Here is a 23,949-nt window from a genome sequence, read left to right as displayed (position 1 = left end):
CGAGAGGTTAAATAGAAGTTACACAGGACCCAAACTGTCTGCCATCGTGCATAAATATATATTTAAGCCTAGAAGGAGAGATGACTCTAAACGATTCTTGACCGTTTTGTGTGGATTAGTTGTCAAGGACCATTTCAGGTCAAATGTTTATGAATAGCCATTAATGCTTTTCGACCTGTCCCCAACTTAATGTAATTGGTTGTTTGTTTTGATATTTTAACCTGTGTGTCGTGATCGCGTTTGGTGTGGAGGGACAACAAATGTATGCATGTTGGCGCACGCATGCAGCTGGTTTGGGTTCCGTGTTTATTGCCTTTGTTCATATTTATAAACAGGGGTTCCAGCCCTGAATGCTGATCGGCTGATAGCCGTGGTATATCAAACCATATACCATGTTTATTTTTACTGCTCTAATTACATTGGGGGTTGTGATATGGCCAATATACCACAGCTAAGGGCTGTATCCCGGAACTCTGCGTTGCATCGTACAAAAGAACAGCCCCAAACCGTATACCACACCCCCCCCGGGCCTTATTGCTTAAATATACACTGCCGTCCTCAAGAAGCATCTGGTACTGAGAACTAGATATTTAAAATGCCTCCTTCCATGAAGTAACCATTGATTAGATTTTTTTAAAGGCTCTATCCTATTGCCTTTGACTACACTACTACAAGGAAGGAAAGATGCATCTTAAAGGAATGTCTTCTCATTGGCTTTGATAGCCTCAGATTAAGCCTAGACACAGAGATCTACTTTTTACAAATATAGCCAGGCCATCCTCACTTTAAAGCCCTACATTTTGTTTGTTCACTCATTATGAACAAAGCTTTCTGATAATGCTCTTAATGTTAAATAAAATGTTGACATTTTATTTATGAAACTGCGATCTTAATGTTTTTTCCCCCACTGACCATAACTCAAAGTTCCAGGCCCTGAGGTTTTCCATATCAGGTCACATCCTCAGGAAAAAACACAAACCTAAATTTCACAAGAATGGCAGCACGGACAAAGTTCCCGGCCTGTCTAATATAAGGTCTTTATTCACTTCCCTGCAGAGAATCCTTTTGTGACATGATAACAGGAGGGGGAATACAGTGAGTTGTTTTGGATTAAATTACAGACGGTCAGCTTTAACTTCAGTATTTTCATTCATATTGGGTGACAGCACTTTTGGGGGGGGGGTTATGTTTCAGAATATTTTGTGTCCAATAGAAATTAACTGTCATTGGAGTCACTTATTGTAAATAAGAATAGAACATTCATATGGATTCTATCATGATTGCGTATAATGATAAGTTAGGCACAAGTCATGTCTACATTTCTCATTCGTAATCATGGCGGCGTTCACCCGATATGGATGAAAATACCTTCAAATTAAATCTACATTTCTGCACTTTAACCTGTTGTCATTGTATCATTTCAAATCCAATGTGCTGGAGTACAAAGCCAAAACAAGTCACAATACTTTTGGAGCTCACTATTTTAAGAAATGTAAAAGGGGACAGGTTACACCATTCTTTTGTAGTTGTCTATGGCTTCCGTTGCTTTCTCCAGCTCCGTCTGGCTCTGACGCAGCTGGAAGAGGGTTAGAGAGCAGAATCACAGGTCACCACACACTTCAGAAGCTGCTGATAATCTCACTTTACAAGCAGAGCCAAGCAGAACGTCTTTACTGTGGGAATGCCCCACTTTCCAAAACCTGAGTAATAACATTCTCTCCCCCTTCTTACCTTCTCAGCGTCCAGATCCTGTACTTTAACAGGCACCTTCTCCTTGTAGTCACTCTTATCCATCTTTTTTCTCAGTTTATCCATCGTTTTCTCCAGCTCTCCCTTCTTCATAGTCAGCTTGGCCACCTCCTTCTCCACGTCTATCAGACCCTGGGAGAGAGATTGAAATGGAAACGTAGTTGTAGAAACAGGAAAAAGTTAAACAATTTCACTAGGGAAGAAACAGATGTCTGTTTGGCACACATCAGATGACTCTGGCTAAGAGTGTATACTAATCACAACACCGAATAATGTGCGGTTGAAGCCTGTAAAATTGACCTTTTACCTTGAGCATGAGGTGGACGGTGCACCTGTCGGAGGCAATAGCCACAGCACAGCCCTCTGGGACGGCCCCGGTGGCTGGGACGGGCTGGATGGTCTGGGATAGAGACAGGGTCTGGATCTGCAGACTACTGCTCCACCAGAGACATCGTCTCACTGTCTATACACTGGAGGTAGCCTGGGGAGGGAGGGGGTTAGGGCTATAATATGGTTATGAGAAGTGTTCTAGTCACCAAAGTAGATAATCATGCCAATTCTGACTAAATCATACACCCTTGCTATCACTAAGTAGTAAATATAGTACAGTGCTTGTGGTCATATGAACTCACAATCGGCGCGTGTCTTGGTCAGTTTGTAGTCGGCCCTGAGTGAACGGATGGTACGGACCACGGTCATCAAACTCCATCTGACGGTCCACGTCCTCACTATGCCAGCAGAACTAGAGACCACACAGAGATGACGGTCAGACAACCTCAAACCACAAATTACAGTCAACACAAACCACAGGGCATATTTTACTGACATTCAGTGTATCAATATAAAATGTCTGGCAGACATATCAGTGTGGATGACGGATCACCACCTCAAAGACGGAGCTGCTCTTCTCCGGGGAAGGACTCCTCCATGACCACCTTAGTCTCAGGGTAAGAAGGGATCCTGACATGGATACATCAAGAGCGGTCATCCTGGGATCCGCAGAGTCGACCCTGCCTCACACAGGAAGCGGCGCAGGTCCTAATCCAGGCACTTGTCACCTCTGGATTACTGCAACTCGCTGTTGGCTGGGCTCCTGCCTGTGCCATTAAACCCCTACAACTCATCCAGAAGGGCATTATGGGAGCTCCACTGGAGACGCATCCGCTACAAGACCGGTCTCCAGGCAGGTGAAGGGCAGTTCATCCACCTCTGGTCTGTCTGCAGAGCCCAGTCAACAGCCTGGCTCCCCTGGAGACCCACTGTCTTCCTCACCTGAAACCCCACCCCTGGAGAACACTGGCTTCAGTGGCTGTTCCACTCATAAGGTGAATCCAATTTAGAGGGGTGAGGGCTAAATGACTTAAAGTAAATGTAAATATAAAATTCCGTCCCTCAAATCTCTCTTACCACCTTAGTCTCAAGGGGTGACATGGATGGATCCTGGGTTGGCTGTGGCAAGGAAGTCGCCCACGAAGGGCATTATGGGAGTGGCAATAGGGTCTATTAATCTGAGACCCACTGTCTTCCTCCGCCCTGGAGAACACTGGCTTCACACTCTCCTAGAGGGGTGAGGGAGGTAGAAGGTGTGGATGGAGGTTGGAAGCAGGAAGTTAAGGAGTGGCAATATATTAATCCCACACACACACACACACACACACACACACTCACCAGATAGATGTCACAGAGCTCGTAGAGCCAGAAGTTGTAGATGGCTGTGGTGATAGCTGGGAAGTCGTAGGCCTGGAACCCTGCATTACACAGACCCACAGCAGAACACAGACGGGACAGAATCCACCGGTCTGACACGCTCTCCTCCCCACACAGCTGACATGAGGAGAATTGGACATTTTACAGAGATATAAAACTAAATACCATGTTATCATACAAAGACACATATTCACTCACTATCAAATTAAGAGCATTTTCTCTAAGCAACTTTATTTTCCTTCATTTACATGGGCATGACACTGCAGTAAGCACACACTGAATAGATACGTCTCTCACCTGGGCTTTCTCTGAAGGAACAAAGTTGCCTCCCAGCGTTCTCATGGCAAACTTCACAGCATTCCACAGCTTGTTACAGAAATTACGGTAACCAAGGATACGATTCACATCCATGTTAATGTCCCTGCCTTAGAGAGTTAGAAAGGGTAGTGGTGGTGGGTACATGGCATGCCAGCCATAAAAACATGGACACAGCCACACCACTAGATGGCAGTAGTGAGTGGTACCTTGGCTGGTGTAGGCACACAGGGTGAAGCGGAGGGCATCTGTGCCACACTCTGGGATACCAGTGGGGTAGTCAGACTGCTGTCCCTGCTTGGCCTTCTCTACCTCTACTGGGTCCAGATTACTGTCCTGCAGCTGGGTGTACAGACCCTGCACACACACAAAGAGTCAGCAGAGACATCTCTGTGTCCTGGTGCTTCGTTCTAGGTCCTTAACCACACTTGCAGTTCAACAGCTTTGTGACAACATAACTGCATGACACTTTGATTCAACGCAGCAAGAGACACTGTTGGTTCCTCAATCCACCTGATATAGTAAGCGTATGTGCTGCCTGTCCCCTGAGCCCTGTATAGCAGTGGTCACCAACCAGACAATCTTCAAGGCATTCCTAGTCGATCACCAAAGAAAAAGGCTTCCGCTCCTTTAAAATAAATTGTGTTGCGCTGTTGGCGGTAGGTGCACTTGCCGGGTAGGCAAAGTGTTCCCATTTTCATTTGTCTGAAAAGACACTCTCCGCCTACCCAGTAGACCCGGAGAACTGTGGCTAAATCTAGTGTGCTTATAGTGCTAGCCATTCAGATAGCTCAAATCACCATGCCTACAGCTTCCACGACCCCAGATACAGCAGTTTGATCCAAACCTACAGCAGAGTTCATAAAACTATGACCACAGAGAGACTGTCACAGAATACATCAAAGAGCTGCTGTTTTTATGAGTGAGTTCATTTCAAAGTGTATATTCAGTACTGTCAACGCTATTTTTATTCGACACCATTACAACAAAAAACGCACTTCTCCCTACTTCCACTCGTGCTGTAATTAATTAGTAGCCAAGTGTCTCGATAGCCCTGCATTTGTATTATCATTAGCAGCTCATCATGTCCATTTTAATATCGAGGAATAGAGCAGAGACGTGAGAGATGGATCCTCCTCTGTCTCTCTGAGACTAATGTAGTGTTCAAAACCACAGGGAACTCGGAAGAAAACGAGATCTGATTGCGATTGTTATTTTTTTTAGATCACTGACATGATTTGACCTCTTCTTCAGTTGTCTTGAAAGCACCAAGACCATTAGATAGATGCAGGTACCATAGTCCAGTAGGGGAAAAAAAATCGAAATATTTGCAAATTATCTAAATTTATGCTCAGTTGTGCCTCGCAAGTACTGCTCAGACTGATCTATTTTGTTCGCAAAGCTAGAGTTTTCTTAATATAATATGGCCTGAGAATTACTATATTGGCAGGCCAGGAATGAAGCCAATATGCTGTGATAATGTAATAGACCTATTGCACAAACCTCATTCCTACAGAATAGTTTTTATTGGGTTAAATGTTGTTTATTTTCCTAAATCATAGCGGTAGATATCGGCTTGCTTTTTGACTACGAAAGTGACCTTGACAAAAGTTTGGTGGCCACTGCTCCAGAGGGCTGACTCAGCTCTAGGCTTGAGCGATACACCGTTTATACTGTATACCGGGGTATTTCAGCTGGGGGGTGTGTGCTACACCACTGCTTTTAACTAGAAGAAACCTAAGATGTGTCAAATAAATGACATCTAGCTCATGGCTCCAGCTATACATTTGGTTCACTAACTTTCTAGCTGTGGCAAGATCAAGTGTCTTGGTTACAGCTTATTGGTTACATTCAATCCCCTCCTGGATCAAGAGCCCTGTTGCTTAACTTGTTTTGTGCATTTCCGGTAATACTGTACCCCAGTATGGTACAGAAACGCTATGTCGGTAAGAAAACGTGGATACCTCCGAACCCTACTCAGCTCAGTTTGAGGGAGCAACACTAGGAGAGACAGATAAAGGGCCTCAATAGAGCCTGGAATAGCTGCTTAATAAGCAGACAGTACAACACCCTCCATGGGAGCACGGTGTGTTACCTCCAGAGAGATGCCTGTGATGACGTCCAGGGGGTCGATGACGTTCCCCAGAGATTTGCTCATCTTCCTCCCGTGGGCGTCCCTCACCACCGCATGGAGGTACACCTAGTATCAAACACAGCCATTACCATTACTACACAGCCATTACCATTACTATACAGGCTGTCCCCACTGTAATCAATGACATGCTACACCGGTCAGAGGCAGCAGGTGATTACTTCCAAATGAGCCCCACCTCTTTGAAGGGCAGCTTGCCGGTGAGTTTGAGGCCCATCATCACCATGCGGGCCACCCAGAAGAACAGGATGTCATGACCGGTCTCCAGCAGGCTGCCTGGATAGAACACACTCAGGTCCTGGGTCTGGACACTCAGAGAGAGGAAAAAAACCTGTATTACACACTCAGGTCCTGGGTCTGGACAGAGAGGAAAAAACCTGTATTACACACTCAGGTCCTGGGTCTGGACAGAGAAAAGGAAAACCTGGGTCTGGACAGAGAGGAAAATTACACACTCAGGTCCTGGGTCTGGACAGAGAGAGGAAAACCTGTATTACACACTCAGGTCCTGGGTCTGGACAGAGAGAGGAAAACCTGTATTACACACTCAGGTCCTGGGTCTGGACAGAGAGGAAAACCTGTATTACACACTCAGGTCCTGGGTCTGGACAGAGAGAAAACCTGTATTACACACTCAGGAAAACCTGTATTACACACTCAGGTCCTGGGTCTGGGTCTGGACAGAGAGAGGAAAACCTGTATTACACACTCAGGTCCTGGGTCTGGACAGAGAGAGGAAAACCTGTATTACACACTCAGGTCCTGGGTCTGGACAGAGAGAGGAAAACCTGTATTACACACTCAGGTCCTGGGTCTGGACAGAGAGAGGAAAACCTGTATTACACACTCAGGTCCTGGGTCTGGACAGAGAGGAAAACCTGTATTACACACTCAGGTCCTGGGTCTGGACAGAGAGGAAAACCTGTATTACACTCAGGTCCTCAGGTCCTGGGTCTGGACAGAGAGGAAAACCTGTATTACACACTCAGGTCCTGGGTCTGGACAGAGAGGAAAACCTGTATTACACACTCAGGTCCTGGGTCTGGACAGAGAGGAAAACCTGTATTACACACTCAGGTCCTGGGTCTGGACAGAGAGAGGAAAACCTGTATTACACTCAGGTCCTGGGTCTGGACAGGTCCTGGGTCCTGGGTCTGGACAGAGAGAGGAAAACCTGTATTACACACTCAGGTCCTGGGTCTGGACAGAGAGAGGAAAACCTGTATTACACACTCAGGTCCTGGGTCTGGACAGAGAGGAAAAGAGGTCCTGGGTCTGGACAGAGAGGAAAACCTGTATTACACACTCAGGTCCTGGGTCTGGACAGAGAGGAAAACCTGTATTACACACTCAGGTCCTGGGTCTGGACAGAGAGAGGAAAACCTGTATTACACACTCAGGTCCTGGGTCTGGACAGAGAGGAAAACCTGTATTACACACTCAGGTCCTGGGTCTGGACAGAGAGGAAAACCTGTATTACACACTCAGGTCCTGGGTCTGGACAGAGAGAGGAAAACCTGTATTACACACTCAGGTCCTGGGTCTGGACAGAGAGAAAACCTGAATTACACACTCAGGTCCTGGGTCTGGACAGAGAGGAAAACCTGTATTACACACTCAGGTCCTGGGTCTGGACAGAGAGGAAAACCTGTATTACACACTCAGGTCCTGGGTCTGGACAGAGAGGAAAACCTGTATTACACACTCAGGTCCTGGGTCTGGACAGAGAGGAAAACCTGTATTACAGAGAGAGGAAAACACTCAGGTCCTGGGTCTGGACAGAGAGGAAAACCTGTATCTACACACTCAGGTCCTGGGTCTGGACAGAGAGGAAAACCTGTATTACACACTCAGGTCCTGGGTCTGGACAGAGGAGAAAACCTGTATTACACACTCAGGTCCTGGGTCTGGACAGAGAGGAAAACCTGTATTACACACTCAGGTCCTGGGTCTGGACAGAGAGGAAAACCTGTATTACACACTCAGGTCCTGGGTCTGGACAGAGAGGAAAACCTGTATTACACACTCAGGTCCTGGGTCTGGACAGAGAGAGGAAAACCTGTATTACACACTCAGGTCCTGGGTCTGGACAGAGAGGAAAACCTGTATTACACACTCAGGTCCTGGGTCTGGACAGAGAGGAAAACCTGTATTACACACTCAGGTCCTGGGTCTGGACAGAGAGGAAAACCTGAAACTCAGGTCCTGGGTCTGGACAGAGAGGAAAACCTGTATTACACACTCAGGTCCTGGGTCTGGACAGAGAGGAAAACCTGTATTACACACTCAGGTCCTGGGTCTGGACAGAGAGGAAAAGGTACACACTCAGGTCCTGGGTCTGGACAGAGAGGAAAACCTGTATTACACACTCAGGTCCTGGGTCTGGACAGAGAGGAAAACCTGTATTACACACTCAGGTCCTGGGTCTGGACAGAGAGGAAAACCTGTATTACACACTCAGGTCCTGGGTCTGGACAGAGAGGAAAAGAGAGGAAAACCTGTATTACACACTCAGGTCCTGGGTCTGGACAGAGAGGAAAACTGTATTACACACTCAGGTCCTGGGTCTATTACACACTCAGGTCCTGGGTCTGGACAGAGAGGAAAACCTGTATTACAGAGAGGAAAACACTCAGGTCCTGGGTCTGGACAGAGAGGAAAACCTGTATTACACACTCAGGTCCTGGGTCTGGACAGAGAGAGGAAAACCTGTATTACACACTCAGGTCCTGGGTCTGGACAGAGAGGAAAACCTGTATTACACACTCAGGTCCTGGGTCTGTATTAACACTCAGGTCCTGGGTCTGGACAGAGAGGAAAACCTGTATTACACACTCAGGTCCTGGGTCTGGACAGAGAGGAAAACCTGTATTACACACTCAGGTCCTGGGTCTGGACAGAGAGGAAAACCTGTATTACACACTCAGGTCCTGGGTCTGGACAGAGAGGAAAACCTGTATTACACACTCAGGTCCTGGGTCTGGACAGAGAGAGGAAAACCTGTATTACACACTCAGGTCCTGGGTCTGGACAGAGAGGAAAACCTGTATTACACACTCAGGTCCTGGGTCTGGACAGAGAGAGGAAAACCTGTATTACACACTCAGGTCCTGGGTCTGGGTCTGGACAGAGAGAGGGAAAACCTGTATTACACACTCAGGTCCTGGGTCTGGACAGAGAGGAAAACCTGTATTACACACTCAGGTCCTGGGTCTGGACAGAGAGAAAACCTGGAAAGGTCCTGGGTCTGACAGAGAGGAAAACCTGTATTACACACTCAGGTCCTGGGTCTGGACACACCAGGTCCTGGGTCTGGACAGAGAGGAAAACCTGTATTACACACTCAGGTCCTGGGTCTGGACAGAGAGGAAAACCTGTATTACACAGGTCCTGGGTCTCAGGTCCTCAGGTCCTGGGTCTGGACAGAAAAGGTCCTGGGTCTGTATTACACACTCAGGTCCTGGGTCTGGAAAACCTGTATTACACACTCAGGTCCTGGGTCTGGACAGAGAGGAAAACCTGTAGGTCCTGGGTCTGGACAGAGAGGAAAACCTGTATTACACACTCAGGTCCTGGGTCTGGACAGAGAGGAAAACCTGTATTACACACTCAGGTCCTGGGTCTGGACAGAGAGGAAAACCTGTATTACACACTCAGGTCCTGGGTCTGGTATTACACACTCAGGTCCTGGGTCTGGACAGAGAGGAAAACCTGTATTACACAGGGTCTGGACAGAGAGGAAAACCTGTATTACACACTCAGGTCCTGGGTCTGGACAGAGAGGAAAACCTGTATTACACACTCAGGTCCTGGGTCTGGACAGAGAGGAAAACCTGTATTACACACTCAGGTCCTGGGTCTGGACAGAGAGGAAAACCTGTATTACCACTCAGGTGGGTCTGGACAGAGAGGAAAACCTGTATTACACACTCAGGTCCTGGGTCTGGTATTACACACAGACAGAGAGGAAAACCTGTATTACACACTCAGGTCCTGGGTCTGGACAGAGAGGAAAACCTGTATTACACACTCAGGTCCTGGGTCTGGACAGAGAGAGGAAAACCTGTATTACACACTCAGGTCCTGGGTCTGGACAGAGAGGAAAACCTGTATTACACACTCAGGTCCTGGGTCTGGACAGAGAGGAAAACCTGTATTACACACAGAGGGTATCACTCACTCAGCTCTAGACACATCTTACCCACACATTCAATATCGTCAAAACAGGAACTATGGAAAACTTATGTTAACTTTAATACACACACAGCCTCAGACACACACGCACCCACACACACAGCATCACCTCATTGGGCCAGCCGAAGATGGAGAAGGGGAAAATACCAGAGGAGAACCATGTATCCAGGACATCCTCATCTGTAACAGCAAGTGAACAAAAATCACTGGGCAGAATACTCCATTCCACTGTAAATTATCATCATTTGAGAGAAGATCTTACCCTGTCTGAGGGTGACCGTGTCAGTGGAGACGTTGAAGCGCTTGGCAGCTTTATCTCTGGCGTCCTCCTCCGTCCTCCCACTCACCCAGTAATGACCATCCATGTCCTGGAGGACGAGCAGGAAGCCAGAGAGATGGGACATGGGTTGTTAGGACAGGTGTGACTTAAAATGACACAGAGAAAATGAGAGAGAAACAGATCTCACCTCTCCTGGTGTGACTGAAGGGTCGTTCACAGTGACAAAGTAGGCTGGGATCCTGTGACCCCACCACAGCTGACGTGAGATACACCAGTCCCTGGGAGGGAGGGAGAACGAGAGATGGATGAGTTCAAGTGAATATGTAAGAAATAAGAGGGTGAGGAAGGAGAGAGTGAAGAGGGGTGAGGAAACCTGAGCACAACTGGTGACACTAAAGAAGAAAAGGGGTTTGGTGCTGGAGTAGAGGTGCTCCCTGTTTTTAACTAGCGATCTAACCAGGATCTGTAATACACCTGATTTCTATAATGGAGAGAGTGTGGCGTGTCACCTTCTAATGAGTAGAGAGATGGAGCACATTAAAGAGTAGAACGGGAAGGACAGCGAGGAAAAAGAAAGACTGATGACAAAAGAGGTATAGAAGGAAGAGGAAAACAGAACCAGAAAGGAGATGGAGGTGATCGAGTGAGGGAATGGAGGGGATAGAGGTGATGGAGAGAGAGGAAGGGACTGGGAGGGAGGGGTGCAGAGTAAACCTACCTGATGTTGTCCAACCAGTTGAACCAGGTCTTATGGTGGTGGTCTGGGATGATTTTGAGTCTTCCCTCCCGGACAGAGTCAGCTGCCTGCTTGCCCATGTCAGCACAGTCCACATACCACTGAGGCTTCAACAGGGGCTCCACTATGTCCTTAGAACGACTGGGGAGGAGAAACACACTCACATTCAATACTATTCAAAACCATAACTTTCTCACTAACAAGCTCCCACACAGACGTGACCACATTTTGTCCACTGATGCACGTGAAGCTGAAAAAAGGAACGCACATTGACTAGACTGTGTTGATGTGCTCGTAATGTGGACTGATCGTAACACACCTGCAGACAGGCACCACCATGGGGTTGTCTTTGGACTCCTTGAACTGGCCTCTGTCCTTCAGAGCCTGTAGCACAGCCTTCCTCGCTTCGAAACGTTTCATACCCTGAGAGAGCGAGAGATAAGAGAAAGAGAGGAGGTAGGCAGAGAAAAACAGAGAGGAAGTTACCTCACAGATCAACAAGGACGAAAAGGAAGAAGAAGAGTGACAACACACCACAACTACTAAGACAGCATGAAGACAAGATCCAGTGAAGAAGAAGTGGGAGAGTACTGTACCAAGTGAAGAAGTAGTGGGAGTGTACTGTACCAGGTGAAGAAGTAGTGGGAGTGTGCTGTACCAAGTGAAGAAGTAGTGAGAGTGTACTGTACCAAGTGAAGAAGTAGTGGGAGTGTACTGTACCAAGTGAAGACGTAGTGGGAGTGTACTGTACCAGGTGAAGAAGTATTGTGAGTGTACTGTACCAGGTGAAGAAGTATTGGGAGTGTACTGTACCAGGTGAAGATGCAGTGGGAGTGTACTGTACCAGGTGAAGATGCAGTGGGAGTGTACTGTACCAGGTGAAGATGCAGTGGGAGTGTACTGTACCTGGTGAAGATGCAGTGGGAGAGTACTGTACCAGGTGAAGATGCAGTGGGAGAGTACTGTACCAGGTGAAGAAGTAGTGGGAGTGTACTATACCAAGTGAATAAGTAGTGGGAGTGTGCTGTACCAAGTGAAGAAGTAGTGAGAGTGTGCTGTACCAGGTGAAGAAGTAGTGGGAGTGTGCTGTACCAGGTGAAGACGTAGTGGGAGTGTGCTGTACCAGGTGAAGACGTAGTGGGAGTGTACTGTACCAGGTGAAGACGTAGTGGGAGTGTACTGTACCAGGTGAAGACGTAGTGGGAGTGTACTGTACCAGGTGAAGACGTAGTGGGAGTGTGCTGTACCAGGTGAAGGCGTAGTGGGAGTGTGCTGTACCAGGTGAAGGCGTAGTGGGAGTGTGCTGTACCAGGTGAAGGCGTAGTGGGAGTGTGCTGTACCAGGTGAAGACGTAGTGGGAGTGTGCTGTACCAGGTGAAGACGTAGTGGGAGTGTGCTGTACCAGGTGAAGACGTAGTGGGAGTGTGCTGTACCAGGTGAAGACGTAGTGGGAGTGTGCTGTACCAGGTGAAGACGTAGTGGGAGTGTGCTGTACCAGGTGAAGACGTAGTGGGAGTGTGCTGTACCAGGTGAAGACGTAGTGGGAGTGTGCTGTACCAGGTGAAGACGTAGTGGGAGTGTGCTGTACCAGGTGAAGACGTAGTGGGAGTGTACTGTACCAGGTGAATAAGTAGTGGGAGAGTGCTGTACCAAGTGAAGAAGTATTGGGAGTGTACTGTACCAGGTGAAGAAGTAGTGGGAGTGTACTATACCAAGTGAATAAGTATTGGGAGTGTACTGTACCAGGTGAAGATGCAGTGGGAGTGTACTGTACCAGGTGAAGATGCAGTGGGAGAGTGCTGTACCAAGTGAAGAAGTAGTGGGAGAGTGCTGTACCAAGTGAAGAAGTAGTGGGAGTGTACTGTACCAGGTGAAAGTGAAGTACTGTACCAGGTAGTGGGAGTGTACTGTACCAGGTGAAGACGTAGTGGGAGTGTACTGTACCAGGTGAAGACGTAGTGGGAGTGTACTGTACCAGGTGAAGACGTAGTGGGAGTGTACTGTACCAGGTGAAGACGTAGTGGGAGTGTACTGTACCAGGTGAAGACGTAGTGGGAGTGTACTGTACCAGGTGAAGACGTAGTGGGAGTGTACTGTACCAGGTGAAGACGTAGTGGGAGTGTAGTGTACCAGGTGAAGACGTAGTGGGAGTGTAGTGTACCAGGTGAAGACGTAGTGGGAGGGTACTGTACCAGGTGAAGACGTAGTGGGAGGGTACTGTACCAGGTGAAGACGTAGTGGGAGGGTACTGTACCAGGTGAAGACGTAGTGGGAGGGTACTGTACCAGGTGAAGAAGTAGTGGGAGGGTACTGTACCAGGCGAAGAAGTAGTGAGAGTGTACTGTACCAGGTGAAAACGTAGTGAGAGTGTGCTGTACCAGGTGAAGAAGTAGTGGGAGGGTACTGTACCAAGAATGGAGCCGGCACGTTGATGAGCAGGCCGTTCTCATCCAGGATGTTGATGAAGGCCAGGTTGTGTCTGTTTCCAACCTCATAATCATTATGGTCATGGGCTGGGGTGATCTTCACAGCACCTAGTGGAGAGAGAGAGAAAGGTTCCGTACATCTCAACCATACAAACGAACAGTATCCCACTATTCCTTGGGTCACCAGACTAGCCCAGGACAGACACATGGCCACACAGCATAGTTAGTACCAGTTCCAAAGTTGATGTCCACAAACTCATCAAACACAATGGGCATCATCCTGTCACAGAAGGGATGAAGCACCATCTTTCCTTTAAGGTGCTGAGAGACACAGATAAACCAAAACCTTTTAGTTCTCAATTAGAATGCAAAAACATTCATCAAAACAACATTATAATTGTTTTTTCCAAAGAACACATGTATTGGCAGGTTGTGGAGATGGCAGGGTGTGTGTGTGGGTTGTCGAGACCTGGTATCTGGGGTCGGCAGGGTGGACAGCCACAGCAGAATCTCCCAGCATGGTCTCTATACGAGTGGTCGCCACAATCACCTCCTCATCTAACAGTGAGACATTTAATAAGAGAAGACAAAAATGGAGGGATAAAAAAATGGAAGAGAGCAATTAACATAATTGACAGAAACACTCAAGATAAAGCCATGTCCTTGTACCTCCCCAGCCCAAAATGACTCTCCCCTTTCTCTCTGTCTTACCTGATCCCTCTATCTTGTAGGAGAAGGAGACCAGTACTCCAAACTCCACCTTGTCCTTGTAGCCAGGCACAGGCAGCAGAGTCCTGCCAGTCAGCTCCTTCTTATCCACCTGGACAATACAGCATTATGGGAATGTTCATTATGGTATGCCACAGAATGGACGTTTCAAAAACGGTTTAAAACATTTCACAACAGAATCATACCTCTATATCCGAGATGGCAGAGTTGAGGGTGCAGGACCAGTTGACCAGCCTCTTGCTCCTGTAGATCACGCCGTCCTCATGCAGACGAATGAACGCCTCCTGGACTGCATAGGACAGTTTCTAGAGAGGGAGTCACAATAGTTTAGTGTTGGGAACATTATAACGTTAGTAAAGGCTCAGTCTAGACATAGTACTTTATGTATTAGACTAATAAAGCTCTCATAAGTTGTCCAGGATGACACAGTAAAAGGTGACAGGTAATGTAACGTTAAGTGTAAGGTAATGTAAACAATAGTAAACTCACAGGGTCCATGGTGAAGCAGGCTCTGTCCCAGTCCAGAGAGGAACCCAGCTTCTTCAGCTGGTGGTAAATACGGTCTCCCTTCCTACAACACAGTGCAGGGAGGAAGAAAGAGAGGAACTCCAGACCTCTTGGATGAACTGGTCTCTCCCCAGGTCGTGACGACTCAAGCCCCTCTCCCTCATCAGTTTTTTCTCCACCACCACTTGGGTGGCGATGCCCGCATGGTCACAGCCTGGGTTCCACAGGGTCGTCTCACCACGCATACGGTGCCTGGGGAGAAGGAGGAAACAGGAAATGAACCATCATACTGTAATAAGGACAGAACTATATTACAGCACTCCAGAATGTTGAAAATGGGACAAAACATGAATGTTGAGAATGGGACAAGACATGAATGTTGAGAGAGGTGAAGAGAAAAGTGGGACACGTAGAGTCATGAAAGCAAGACAGCGAGAGAGAGAGAGAGAGAGAGAGAGAGAGAGAGAGAGAGAGAGAGAGAGAGAGAGAGAGAGAGAGAGAGAGAGATGGCTAGAGAGAAAGAGAGAGTGTGAGAGGTTGGTAGAAAGAATATAGAGTGAGACTGGTGAAAGGATGTGAAAATAAAAACTGCTCAAAGGGAGAGAGCAGGTTGGTGTAATCAGATAGAGAATCCCATTACCATCTGGTCAGACAGTCCTGGATGGCGTTGGTTAGGGCATGGCCTAAGTGAAGAGATCCCGTCACATTGGGTGGAGGGATACACATCATGAACACTCCACGGGGGTTAGGCTCACTGATACTCTTCCGCTGAAGAATATAAGAACATCATAATAGCTTGATTATGACCTCAGCCATGGGCTGGTTAAATGTCACATTTCATAAAGTATGAAATACATAAAGAGAGTGACAGTCTCACCCCGTACTCAGGTTTGAAGTATCCCTGCTTCTCCCACCAGGAGTACCAGGCTGCCTCCACGTACTGAGGACTGTACGAGTCTGGCAGGGGGCTCAGGACGTCTGACACAGGGAGAGATAGGAGTTTAATATGCACCACACACACACACACACACACAGACTTGAGTATAATAGAGAGTGGTGGATTATACATGGATAATAATAGAGATCCTATTCAATTATTCAAATTCCCAATTCTATGGTTAATAAGCACCTTTTTTCTCTCCAGGAGGGGTGGGGACGTCGTATGAGATCACTCCCAGGTCCTTCTTCTCTGGTTTGGCCTTTTTCTGGAGAGACCAGAATGAGACTGATGAGACCTATTGGCAAGACACTTACTGAAAATTGTCATCATCTTGTTGGGTTCAAGTTGATCCACACAGCAATGGTCTTTGCAACAGGGAAAATGAGAAATGAAACCAGACACCTGTCCATCTTCATACCTCTGTCGGGGGTGCCAGTTTCTTTTCTTGCTTTTTCTTCTCCTCCATCTTCTTCTTCTGTTGGAACTTCTCCAGCTTCTCTCTGTTTTTAGCCTCCTTCTTCAGCTGAGCTTCGGTCTTTGGTTTGCCTGAGTGAGAGAACACACTTCTGAGAATAACACACACACACACTCAAACAAACCCAAGCTGACACACACACACACACACACACACACACACACACACACACACACACACACACACACACACACACACAGCTATGTATCCAGAAAATATTCCTCTAATGTAACTAACTGATAAGATGCCAAATGTAGTGAAAACAAACAGGTTTGCTATTCAGCTTGACAAGAAGACACCGTTGGTCTTCCGGATAATAAAGTTATTCTTCAATCTAAAGCTGATCTCACACAAAGAAACTAGGACAGAATTTCTCTTACATTTGCAGGTTGCAAATGTCATCATCTCAAGCAACTTTGCAGGTATACGAGTCAACTCACAATTATTATAATTGTTTTATTGCATACAATCGAACTGAAGCTGTTTGTCATTTTATTGATTCATATGGTTTGCAAATTCTTAAAGCTGCAACGTAACTTTTTGGGCGACCCAACCAAATTCAGAGAAATTTGTGTTATAGATCTGCCATTCTCATTGAAAGCATCTCTAAGAAGTGGTAGATCTGTTCTACTTTCACTATTTCTATGCTCCCTGTTCTCAAGTTTAGTTTTTGTGTATTTTACTTTCGTTTTTTGTACACCGGATTCAAACAGCTGTAAATACAATGTTTTTGTTTATGGAAAATATATATTTCACAGCGGTTTAGATGGTACAATGATTCTCTACACTATACTTGCTTGTTATGTTATATAAACTGATGTTAGGCGCACTATTAGAATCTTAGTAACCAGAAAATGGGGGAGCAATTTCTGCATAGTGCGTCTTTAACACATACTACCAGACGAGTTTCTCACAGTCAAAGACATGGCCTAAGCCTCTTACCATTGGTAGCGTTGGCATCAGCAGTTGGATTAGCGTTAGCAGCAGGAACAGGAGCAACGCTGGGTTTGGGTGTGATGGGCACCATCTTCTCACACAGAGAGATCTGTCCCAGGACCTTGACAAACTGAGGCTGGTTGACACAGGTCAGAAACCACCTGGTCACGTTCGTCAGGGCTCTCCTGTTGGACGGCTCCAAGGCCTAGTATGACATAATAAAAGGAATGTTATTGGAGTTCAAACAATGTGAAACAGGAAGATCTTACATTGGATGTTGCATGCAATTTCAGTCGAGTTGCTTTGCGTATCACCAACGTTGCTTGAGATGATGTCACTTGCAATCTGCAACAGAAATTGCATATGGATTGCTTTGTGTGACGTCAGCTTTACAGTTCAACTGGAGTGTATTCATTACACCGATTCTGTTGCTAAATGTTTTGTCTGTTGCAAAACGTTTTGGAAGAGAAACGGTTTCCTCCAAATGGAAAATGTTTTATCCAACGAAAACGAGTGTTTCTATAGGACAAACGCAGGTCGGCCCCCCGTTTTGTTCTGCGTGCTCCATTTGCTTCCAGGTTCTGTTGCAAGACGTAATAAACACACCCCAGCAGTCACTTACCAGACAGTCTGTTAACAGAAGACAAGTACTTTCACTTCTTCCTAACTTTAAAGAATGAGGAAGAGGATATACATATAAGATAAATGTTAACAAAGACTTGGCTCACGTATTTGAAGGGCAGGAGTGCTGCAGTTGCCACAGCGATGTCAGCCAGAGTGAGGCTATTTCCCACCAGGAATGTTCTAGGCTCCAGGTTCTTATCTAGAACGTTTAGCACGTGCATCATCTCAGCATGAGAACTCTGCTGAAGCTGCATGGAATCATCAGAATCAGAAAAAACAATTGGTAATCAACAATATTAACACAGGAATTAGTCTTGGGCTGTGTTTTATTCCAGATTAGTGTTCCCTCTACTTGCTTTGTCATTGTTCAATCACTCCCATAGTCCAATTCATTTGAAATTAAGCAAATATTCACCATTATACTCCTATTTGTGACTGCATGGGTTGCTGCCAGTGGTGAGACCCTCACCTTCTTATCCACTCCCATCACCCCCAGCAGTGGGAACACCACAGCACAGGACACAGGAGTCAGCTCATTGTCTGCAAAGCTGAGCCACTGCCACACCTGGCTCTCCTGCTTAGCATTCGACCCTATCCTCTTCCCCTGAGAGGCTAGGTACCATGCAACAGCACTGACCCCAGAGAGCACCTCACCTCCCCCAGAGCCCAGCACCAGGCTGGGGCGAGAGCACAGGGCCAGGGAGGGAGGAGGGTCCTCTATGAGTGTGCAGGGCCGAGAGGGGCAGAACTCTGCAGCGACCAGAGCCATGAGGCTCCTGAAGTCATCAGGGTGGTGGGAGATGTAGAGCGAAGCCATCCCTAGGAAAGGGGGGAGAATGATGACGGAGATGGGTATGTCAGACAATATAATGGCTGGCAATACATGACGCTTCATGAAGTACTCTCTCCACTGGCTTCCAGTTGAAGCTCGCATCCGCTACAAGACCGTGGTGCTTGCCTACGGAGCTGTGAGGGGAACGGCACCTCAGTACCTCCAGGCTCTGATCAGGCCCTACACCCAAATAAGGGCACTGCATTCATCCACCTCTGGCCTGCTCGCCTCCCTACCACTGAGGAAGTTCAGTTCCCGCTCAGCCCAGTCAAAACTGTTCGCTGCTCTGGCTCCCCATTGGTGGAACAAACTCCCTCACGACGCCAGGACAGCGGAGTCAATCACCACCTTCCGGAGACACCTGAAACCCCACCTCTTTAAGGAATACCTAGGATAGGATAAAGTAATCCTTCTCACCCCCCCTTAAAATATTTAGATGCACTATTGTAAAGTGGCTGTTCCACTGGATGTCATAAGGTGAATGCACCAATTTGTAAGTCGCTCTGGATAAGAGCGTCTGCTAAATTACTTAAATGTAATGTAAATGTAAGTAGTACAGACTACTGGATGCAAACCATTTCACAAGTCATCCAATCTCAGCTAAAACTGGCAGGCTAGCTACATAACAGTAGGCAGTACCGTTACTGTTTTGGGCATGTTTGTTTATGCTAACTTAAGTTATGCTATACTAACGTGACATCTATTGCAGGTAACAAACGCTAACGTTAGCTAAAAATATGGTAAGTAAACAGACAGTTCCACAAACAGAGATGTGCGCAGATAGCTACGCATCGACTCATGCAATATGTTCTAGTGCAACTAACCTGTCAAACAGAAAAGACATGCTAACAGGCTAGCTAGCTAACTTAACCATTAGCGGACTAAACTCTACTCCATGGTGAAGGAAGTTTATTGTAAATAAATTATGTACCCATTCATTCTTAAAAATATATAACATAGCTAAATGCCTCATGAGCTTCGTTCAATGGTCGTAGCCCATCAGAACCCAACATGTAAGCTTGTTTTACTCCAATGTTTGTAACCAAAGTAACGTTAGCTAAATGTAAACAAACACGATTTTTTTAAAACTATCATGTTGAGATCATGAATGGTCAGTCCTTGCATCCATAGCTCCATCTATGAATTTGAGAGTTGTTACACTTCACCAGCCCCATCCCTCTGCTTTTTACCGAAAAAAGTGGTAGTTATTCGCCTGCATGGACACCATTAATTACGTAAACAAACATTTGATATAATACATCATTTTAAACTAAATGGCACTTGCAAAAGTTGTCCATACCTTTGAATGAATAAGAAAGGGACGTCAACTCATGAGTTCCAGATAAGCAGTGTAAGGAGTCGGCCGTCTTACGCAATGTTGCGCACATGTTTGGTTCGAAGGACGCTTTGGTCAGATTCATTTCTGCCACATCAAGACGGCCTGTAAAAATGCCTTTTCCAAATTGACAATGACGTTTGTCCATACTCTCACTCAGACCAATTATTGCAGTGTTATGAATGTGCAAATGAAAACTATCCAGCTTTAAGGCCAAATATATTGATAGACAAATGAATAAATTGCATTAGTCTGAGTGGGTGTGATCAATCAATTATCCTTTTTTAATCAAGCAAGCATATAGTTCATAAAGTAACATAAATTCTAACATATTACCATATGAACTCACACAGTCAAAGCATGTTTCCCCAAAAGAATACCATATTGTAATTGATCAAATGGCCAGCACACCCATGGGGCTACCCAGCTTCACATTCTGACAAATACACCATTCATCTCATAGTCTTTTGGGATCCTGCTTCTTTACAACTAAGAAGTAGTAGAAGTATAAGTCATCTACTTTAGGGAGCAAAAAACATGAAAATGTGTTGTGTGCCTAACTATGCATTTATATTAAGACAGCTTAGCTAGAGGCATTGGCATTGCGGTGTACCCATCAATTCCCTCTTGCTATCTGGTGCATATTTACATACTTTATAAGAACAAGATACACCATGTTCAAGGTTTGCAATAAATCTGCAATGTTATTGATGAACATTCTCTGTAGACCCAAACCATCCACAGTTTTGGTCCTGCCCAAAGACCTCCATCACATTCTCCACAACCGTTTCCGTACTCCCTACTACTAGCCCTCCTGCCAACCTCACCACGTTTCCCACCCCATTCCCACACCTCCACGCCAGCTTCCCCATTCCCCCACCCACTGCCTTCACCTGCCCTCCCATCTCAGACACCACCGACCCCACAAACCCCCCACCCTGCTCCCACGCCTGGTCCCCGACCACCCTGGACACCCACCAGGCACGGTCCGCAATCCCCCTAAATATGCCCACCCCATCCCAGGCCAGGGTGCCCACCCCTGTGACCCCGTCCTGGCAGCTGGTGAACAGGGAGCCCACCAGTGGGGCTGTAATGCAATACAGGGTAGAGAAGCACATCTCCCCCACACCAAGTATCAGGCCTGTGACTGAGCCGACCCCAGAAACCAGGTCAGACGCCATGTTGTAGAACACAGAAAGGATGTCGCCTGGCAGGGCAGACAGGACCCCCAGGTCTTCTTGTAGGACAAAGGCCACCTAGGCGAGGAGAGGAGATATGCTCTGTTACAAGATATTGTCTGTTATAACAGAAACATATTTTTGTGATCAAAAATATAAAAGGATATGGATCCATCATGTGTTATTGTTTTTACCATCGAGGACCACTTTGGAAACGAGCGTTTTAATTAATACTTTCAAGTGATATCCTCTGAGTCCACCCTGTACATTTAGTTTAATATGTCTGTTACCCAAAATAATTTCAATTCAATTCAATCACAGTATTCCATCATTAATCACCTGTCCAGGGATCCCAATGACTGTGGAGACTACAGGGCGTAGAGGGGCCATGAGCAGGGAGACAGAGGAGGTGATGATATACACCAGAGGGTTGCTGGACGACTCTGTGTCGGACTCAGAGGCCAGTGTCTCGTTGTCCACTGAAGGAGTGATGAGAGGTTCTGTGTCGGCAGGTAGTGCCTCTATGCTTCGGTCAGTAGTCTCATCTAGTGTTTCCTCAATGGCGTCTGGCCTTGCGATCGCTCTTTGCTTTTCTACGACTCCGACCATCACATCACTGAGCAGTGTCACTATGTCTCCCTCCGTTTCCCCATTTGCTTCTCCGCAACCCTCTGAAAATAGATCTGTCACTCCAATCATGTGTTCCAGCTCCTTAACACTCACCACCCTCTCCCCTCCCCCTGTCTCTTTCACTACACCCACACTGAACCCACTCTGTCCCTCTGGACCAGCACAGCACACTGCAGACCATTGCACCCCAGCCTCACACCCCCCATCCCCACCTTCCTCCATCCCGGACCCCAGCCTGAGCCCTGTGGCTCCTGTCAGGACGTAGAGCTGGCCCCCTGTGGAGACACACTGGGGCAGGACGTTGCTTTGGATCAGCTCTCTGGCCAGGGAGCCCCACTGGTGGAGGGGAGAGTCAGAATGAGCTTGGGGTTTACCCCCCACCACATCCCCTGGGAGCAGGGCTGGGGTCATCACCAGGGACCCTTCGTCCTCTTTCTCCTCCCCTATGGCATCCTCTTCCTCCTTCTCTGTCTAGGAAATAGGTTGCAATTAGTATTAACATCGTGATGAATTAATGTTTGGCCCTTATTTGGGTGAAGCCTACTGTGCATTACAGTACATTTAGTGTCAATGCAGTTTGTAAATAGAGAAGGACGTCTTTTACTCAGGTGTCATGGCAGAAATAATATGCCATGCAGACCATTCTAGTCTTGTGAGCGTTAGGGAGCTTGTCTCCTGACAGACATCTGAGTCAAATATCAAACTGTTGTTCACATTCATCTTTCTGTTCACTCTGACTTGTTATAACAAGGCCATGTTTGCATTGAATGTTGATATCAACAGTAAGTTGACTGCCTCTACAGGACGAGAGTTTCCTTTCACTTGAACAAGTTTCATATCACAAAAACATTATTGTACTACAGCTGGAGGAAAAGAGTCGTATACTGTTGGTTTGATCATGTCTGCTATAACTTGTGTGATTGTGTTGAGAATGTACACTAAACTGTACAAGGTAGTGCTTACGCAGTCCATGCATGACAATGATTCCACTGTTTCCACATAATTGAAATAAAAGAATCCTCCCTTACCCCCCATCCTTGTCTGAGATGAAAGGCAGAGTAAACAGCTGCGTCACAGGTCGGGTGGTAGAGCGTGGCGAACGACTGTCCCCCTGGCAGCCTGTGACAGAGGGGGGTCAGGAGGGGCCCCCCACCTACTGAGAGGCCCAGGGGAGGGGTCTGTCTGTATAAGCTCTGTCTGCAGAGGGAGAAGCCTGGGTCTGGTTCTGATAGTGCCGTGACTGGTAGAGACAGCTCCAGAGTCAGAGTCAGCCCCAGCCAGATCCACCCTGCAGTACTGACACTGACACCAGCAGGACACCACCCAGCAGCAGCAGCATGGTGAACTCAGCAAACCCACACACTCACAGAGAGAGAGGCTGGTAAATAATCCAGAGGTTTGTGCTGTATCTACGCAGATGGGAGAGGATAATGGCTGGTAGCTAGGGTTGACAGCCAGGGAATCTCTGGTATGCCGTTCTTCTATCCCCTTCTCAATCTTTCCCTTCTTTTTTCTCTTCCACCCCATCAGCGTCTCCACCCATGTCTTTCTCCTTGGACTGTGTGTGCTGTGCTGTCTGTGTCTGGGCACAGTCTTGCTTACACTCTGCTTCTCCCTCCCTCATTGACAAGCTCACTCACTCTCCCTCCCTCCCTCCCTCACACAGACACATTCTCCCTCTAGCTACACCTCTACCTGGCTCTCCCTCCCTCCTTCCTCTCTTTCATAGATCTTTTTGGTTACACCTTTACCTCTCATTACTGTTAGGTACACACACCAGACCCACACCCAGTAACCGGTTCCTATTACCTGTAAGTCTGCATTCCCAAACAATGTTTCCACAAGGTTTGGCTGTCTGATTGACAGCTCAATGGCTAATTTTCTCTGGTAAAACACACACCTCTTAGAAAGTGCTGACTTTATTTTAGCCGAGTGCTTATGCATGCACTATTAGGGTGCACAGTGAAACCAAAGCGGTATATTTTACAGCAGTGGCCTAGTGGTGAATATCACACAGTATATCTATCCACCACCAATGTTCCAAAATAGATTCTATTGACTGAATTACATTTTCTCTGCTATAAAGACAACATTTATTTTAGATGATGTGTTTCAGTGGCCACTTGGTTTGGTAAAGCTGAGGGAAATGGGGAAATGTATCCACTCTCAAATTGATAGGAGTCATCCAATTCCATCCATTGCA

General features: G+C 46.8%; 1 protein-coding gene and 1 pseudogene across 1 annotated transcript; both read right to left on the bottom strand.

Moving 5' to 3' along the window:
- Window positions 1-1,018: 1,018 nt before the first annotated feature.
- On the bottom strand, window positions 1,019-20,789 carry LOC124006015 (annotated as a pseudogene).
- On the bottom strand, window positions 20,643-23,372 carry LOC124006013. Its single transcript, XM_046315674.1, has 3 exons — window positions 22,775-23,372; window positions 21,456-22,217; window positions 20,643-21,194 (listed from the first exon to the last, which is right to left on the bottom strand). The coding sequence occupies exons 2-3, from the start codon at window positions 22,155-22,157 to the stop codon at window positions 20,643-20,645; spliced, it is 1,254 nt and encodes a 417-aa protein (XP_046171630.1). The 5' UTR covers window positions 22,158-22,217; window positions 22,775-23,372.
- Window positions 23,373-23,949: the final 577 nt, after the last annotated feature.

This window comes from Oncorhynchus gorbuscha, linkage group LG19, assembly GCF_021184085.1.
Source record: "Oncorhynchus gorbuscha isolate QuinsamMale2020 ecotype Even-year linkage group LG19, OgorEven_v1.0, whole genome shotgun sequence".
In the NCBI taxonomy this organism is placed as follows: domain Eukaryota; kingdom Metazoa; phylum Chordata; class Actinopteri; order Salmoniformes; family Salmonidae; genus Oncorhynchus; species Oncorhynchus gorbuscha.
This window is presented reverse-complemented; position numbering and strand designations above follow the sequence as displayed.

Bases quoted from the DNA above. Each gene is read 5' to 3' on its own strand.
- LOC124006013 (XM_046315674.1), bottom strand. From the start codon at position 22,157: ATGACCCCAGCCCTGCTCCCAGGGGATGTGGTGGGGGGTAAACCCCAA. The intron at 21,195-21,455 runs GTGATTAATGAT...CTCCTCGCCTAG, and splicing joins TCATTGGGATCCCTGGACAG to GTGGCCTTTGTCCTACAAGA.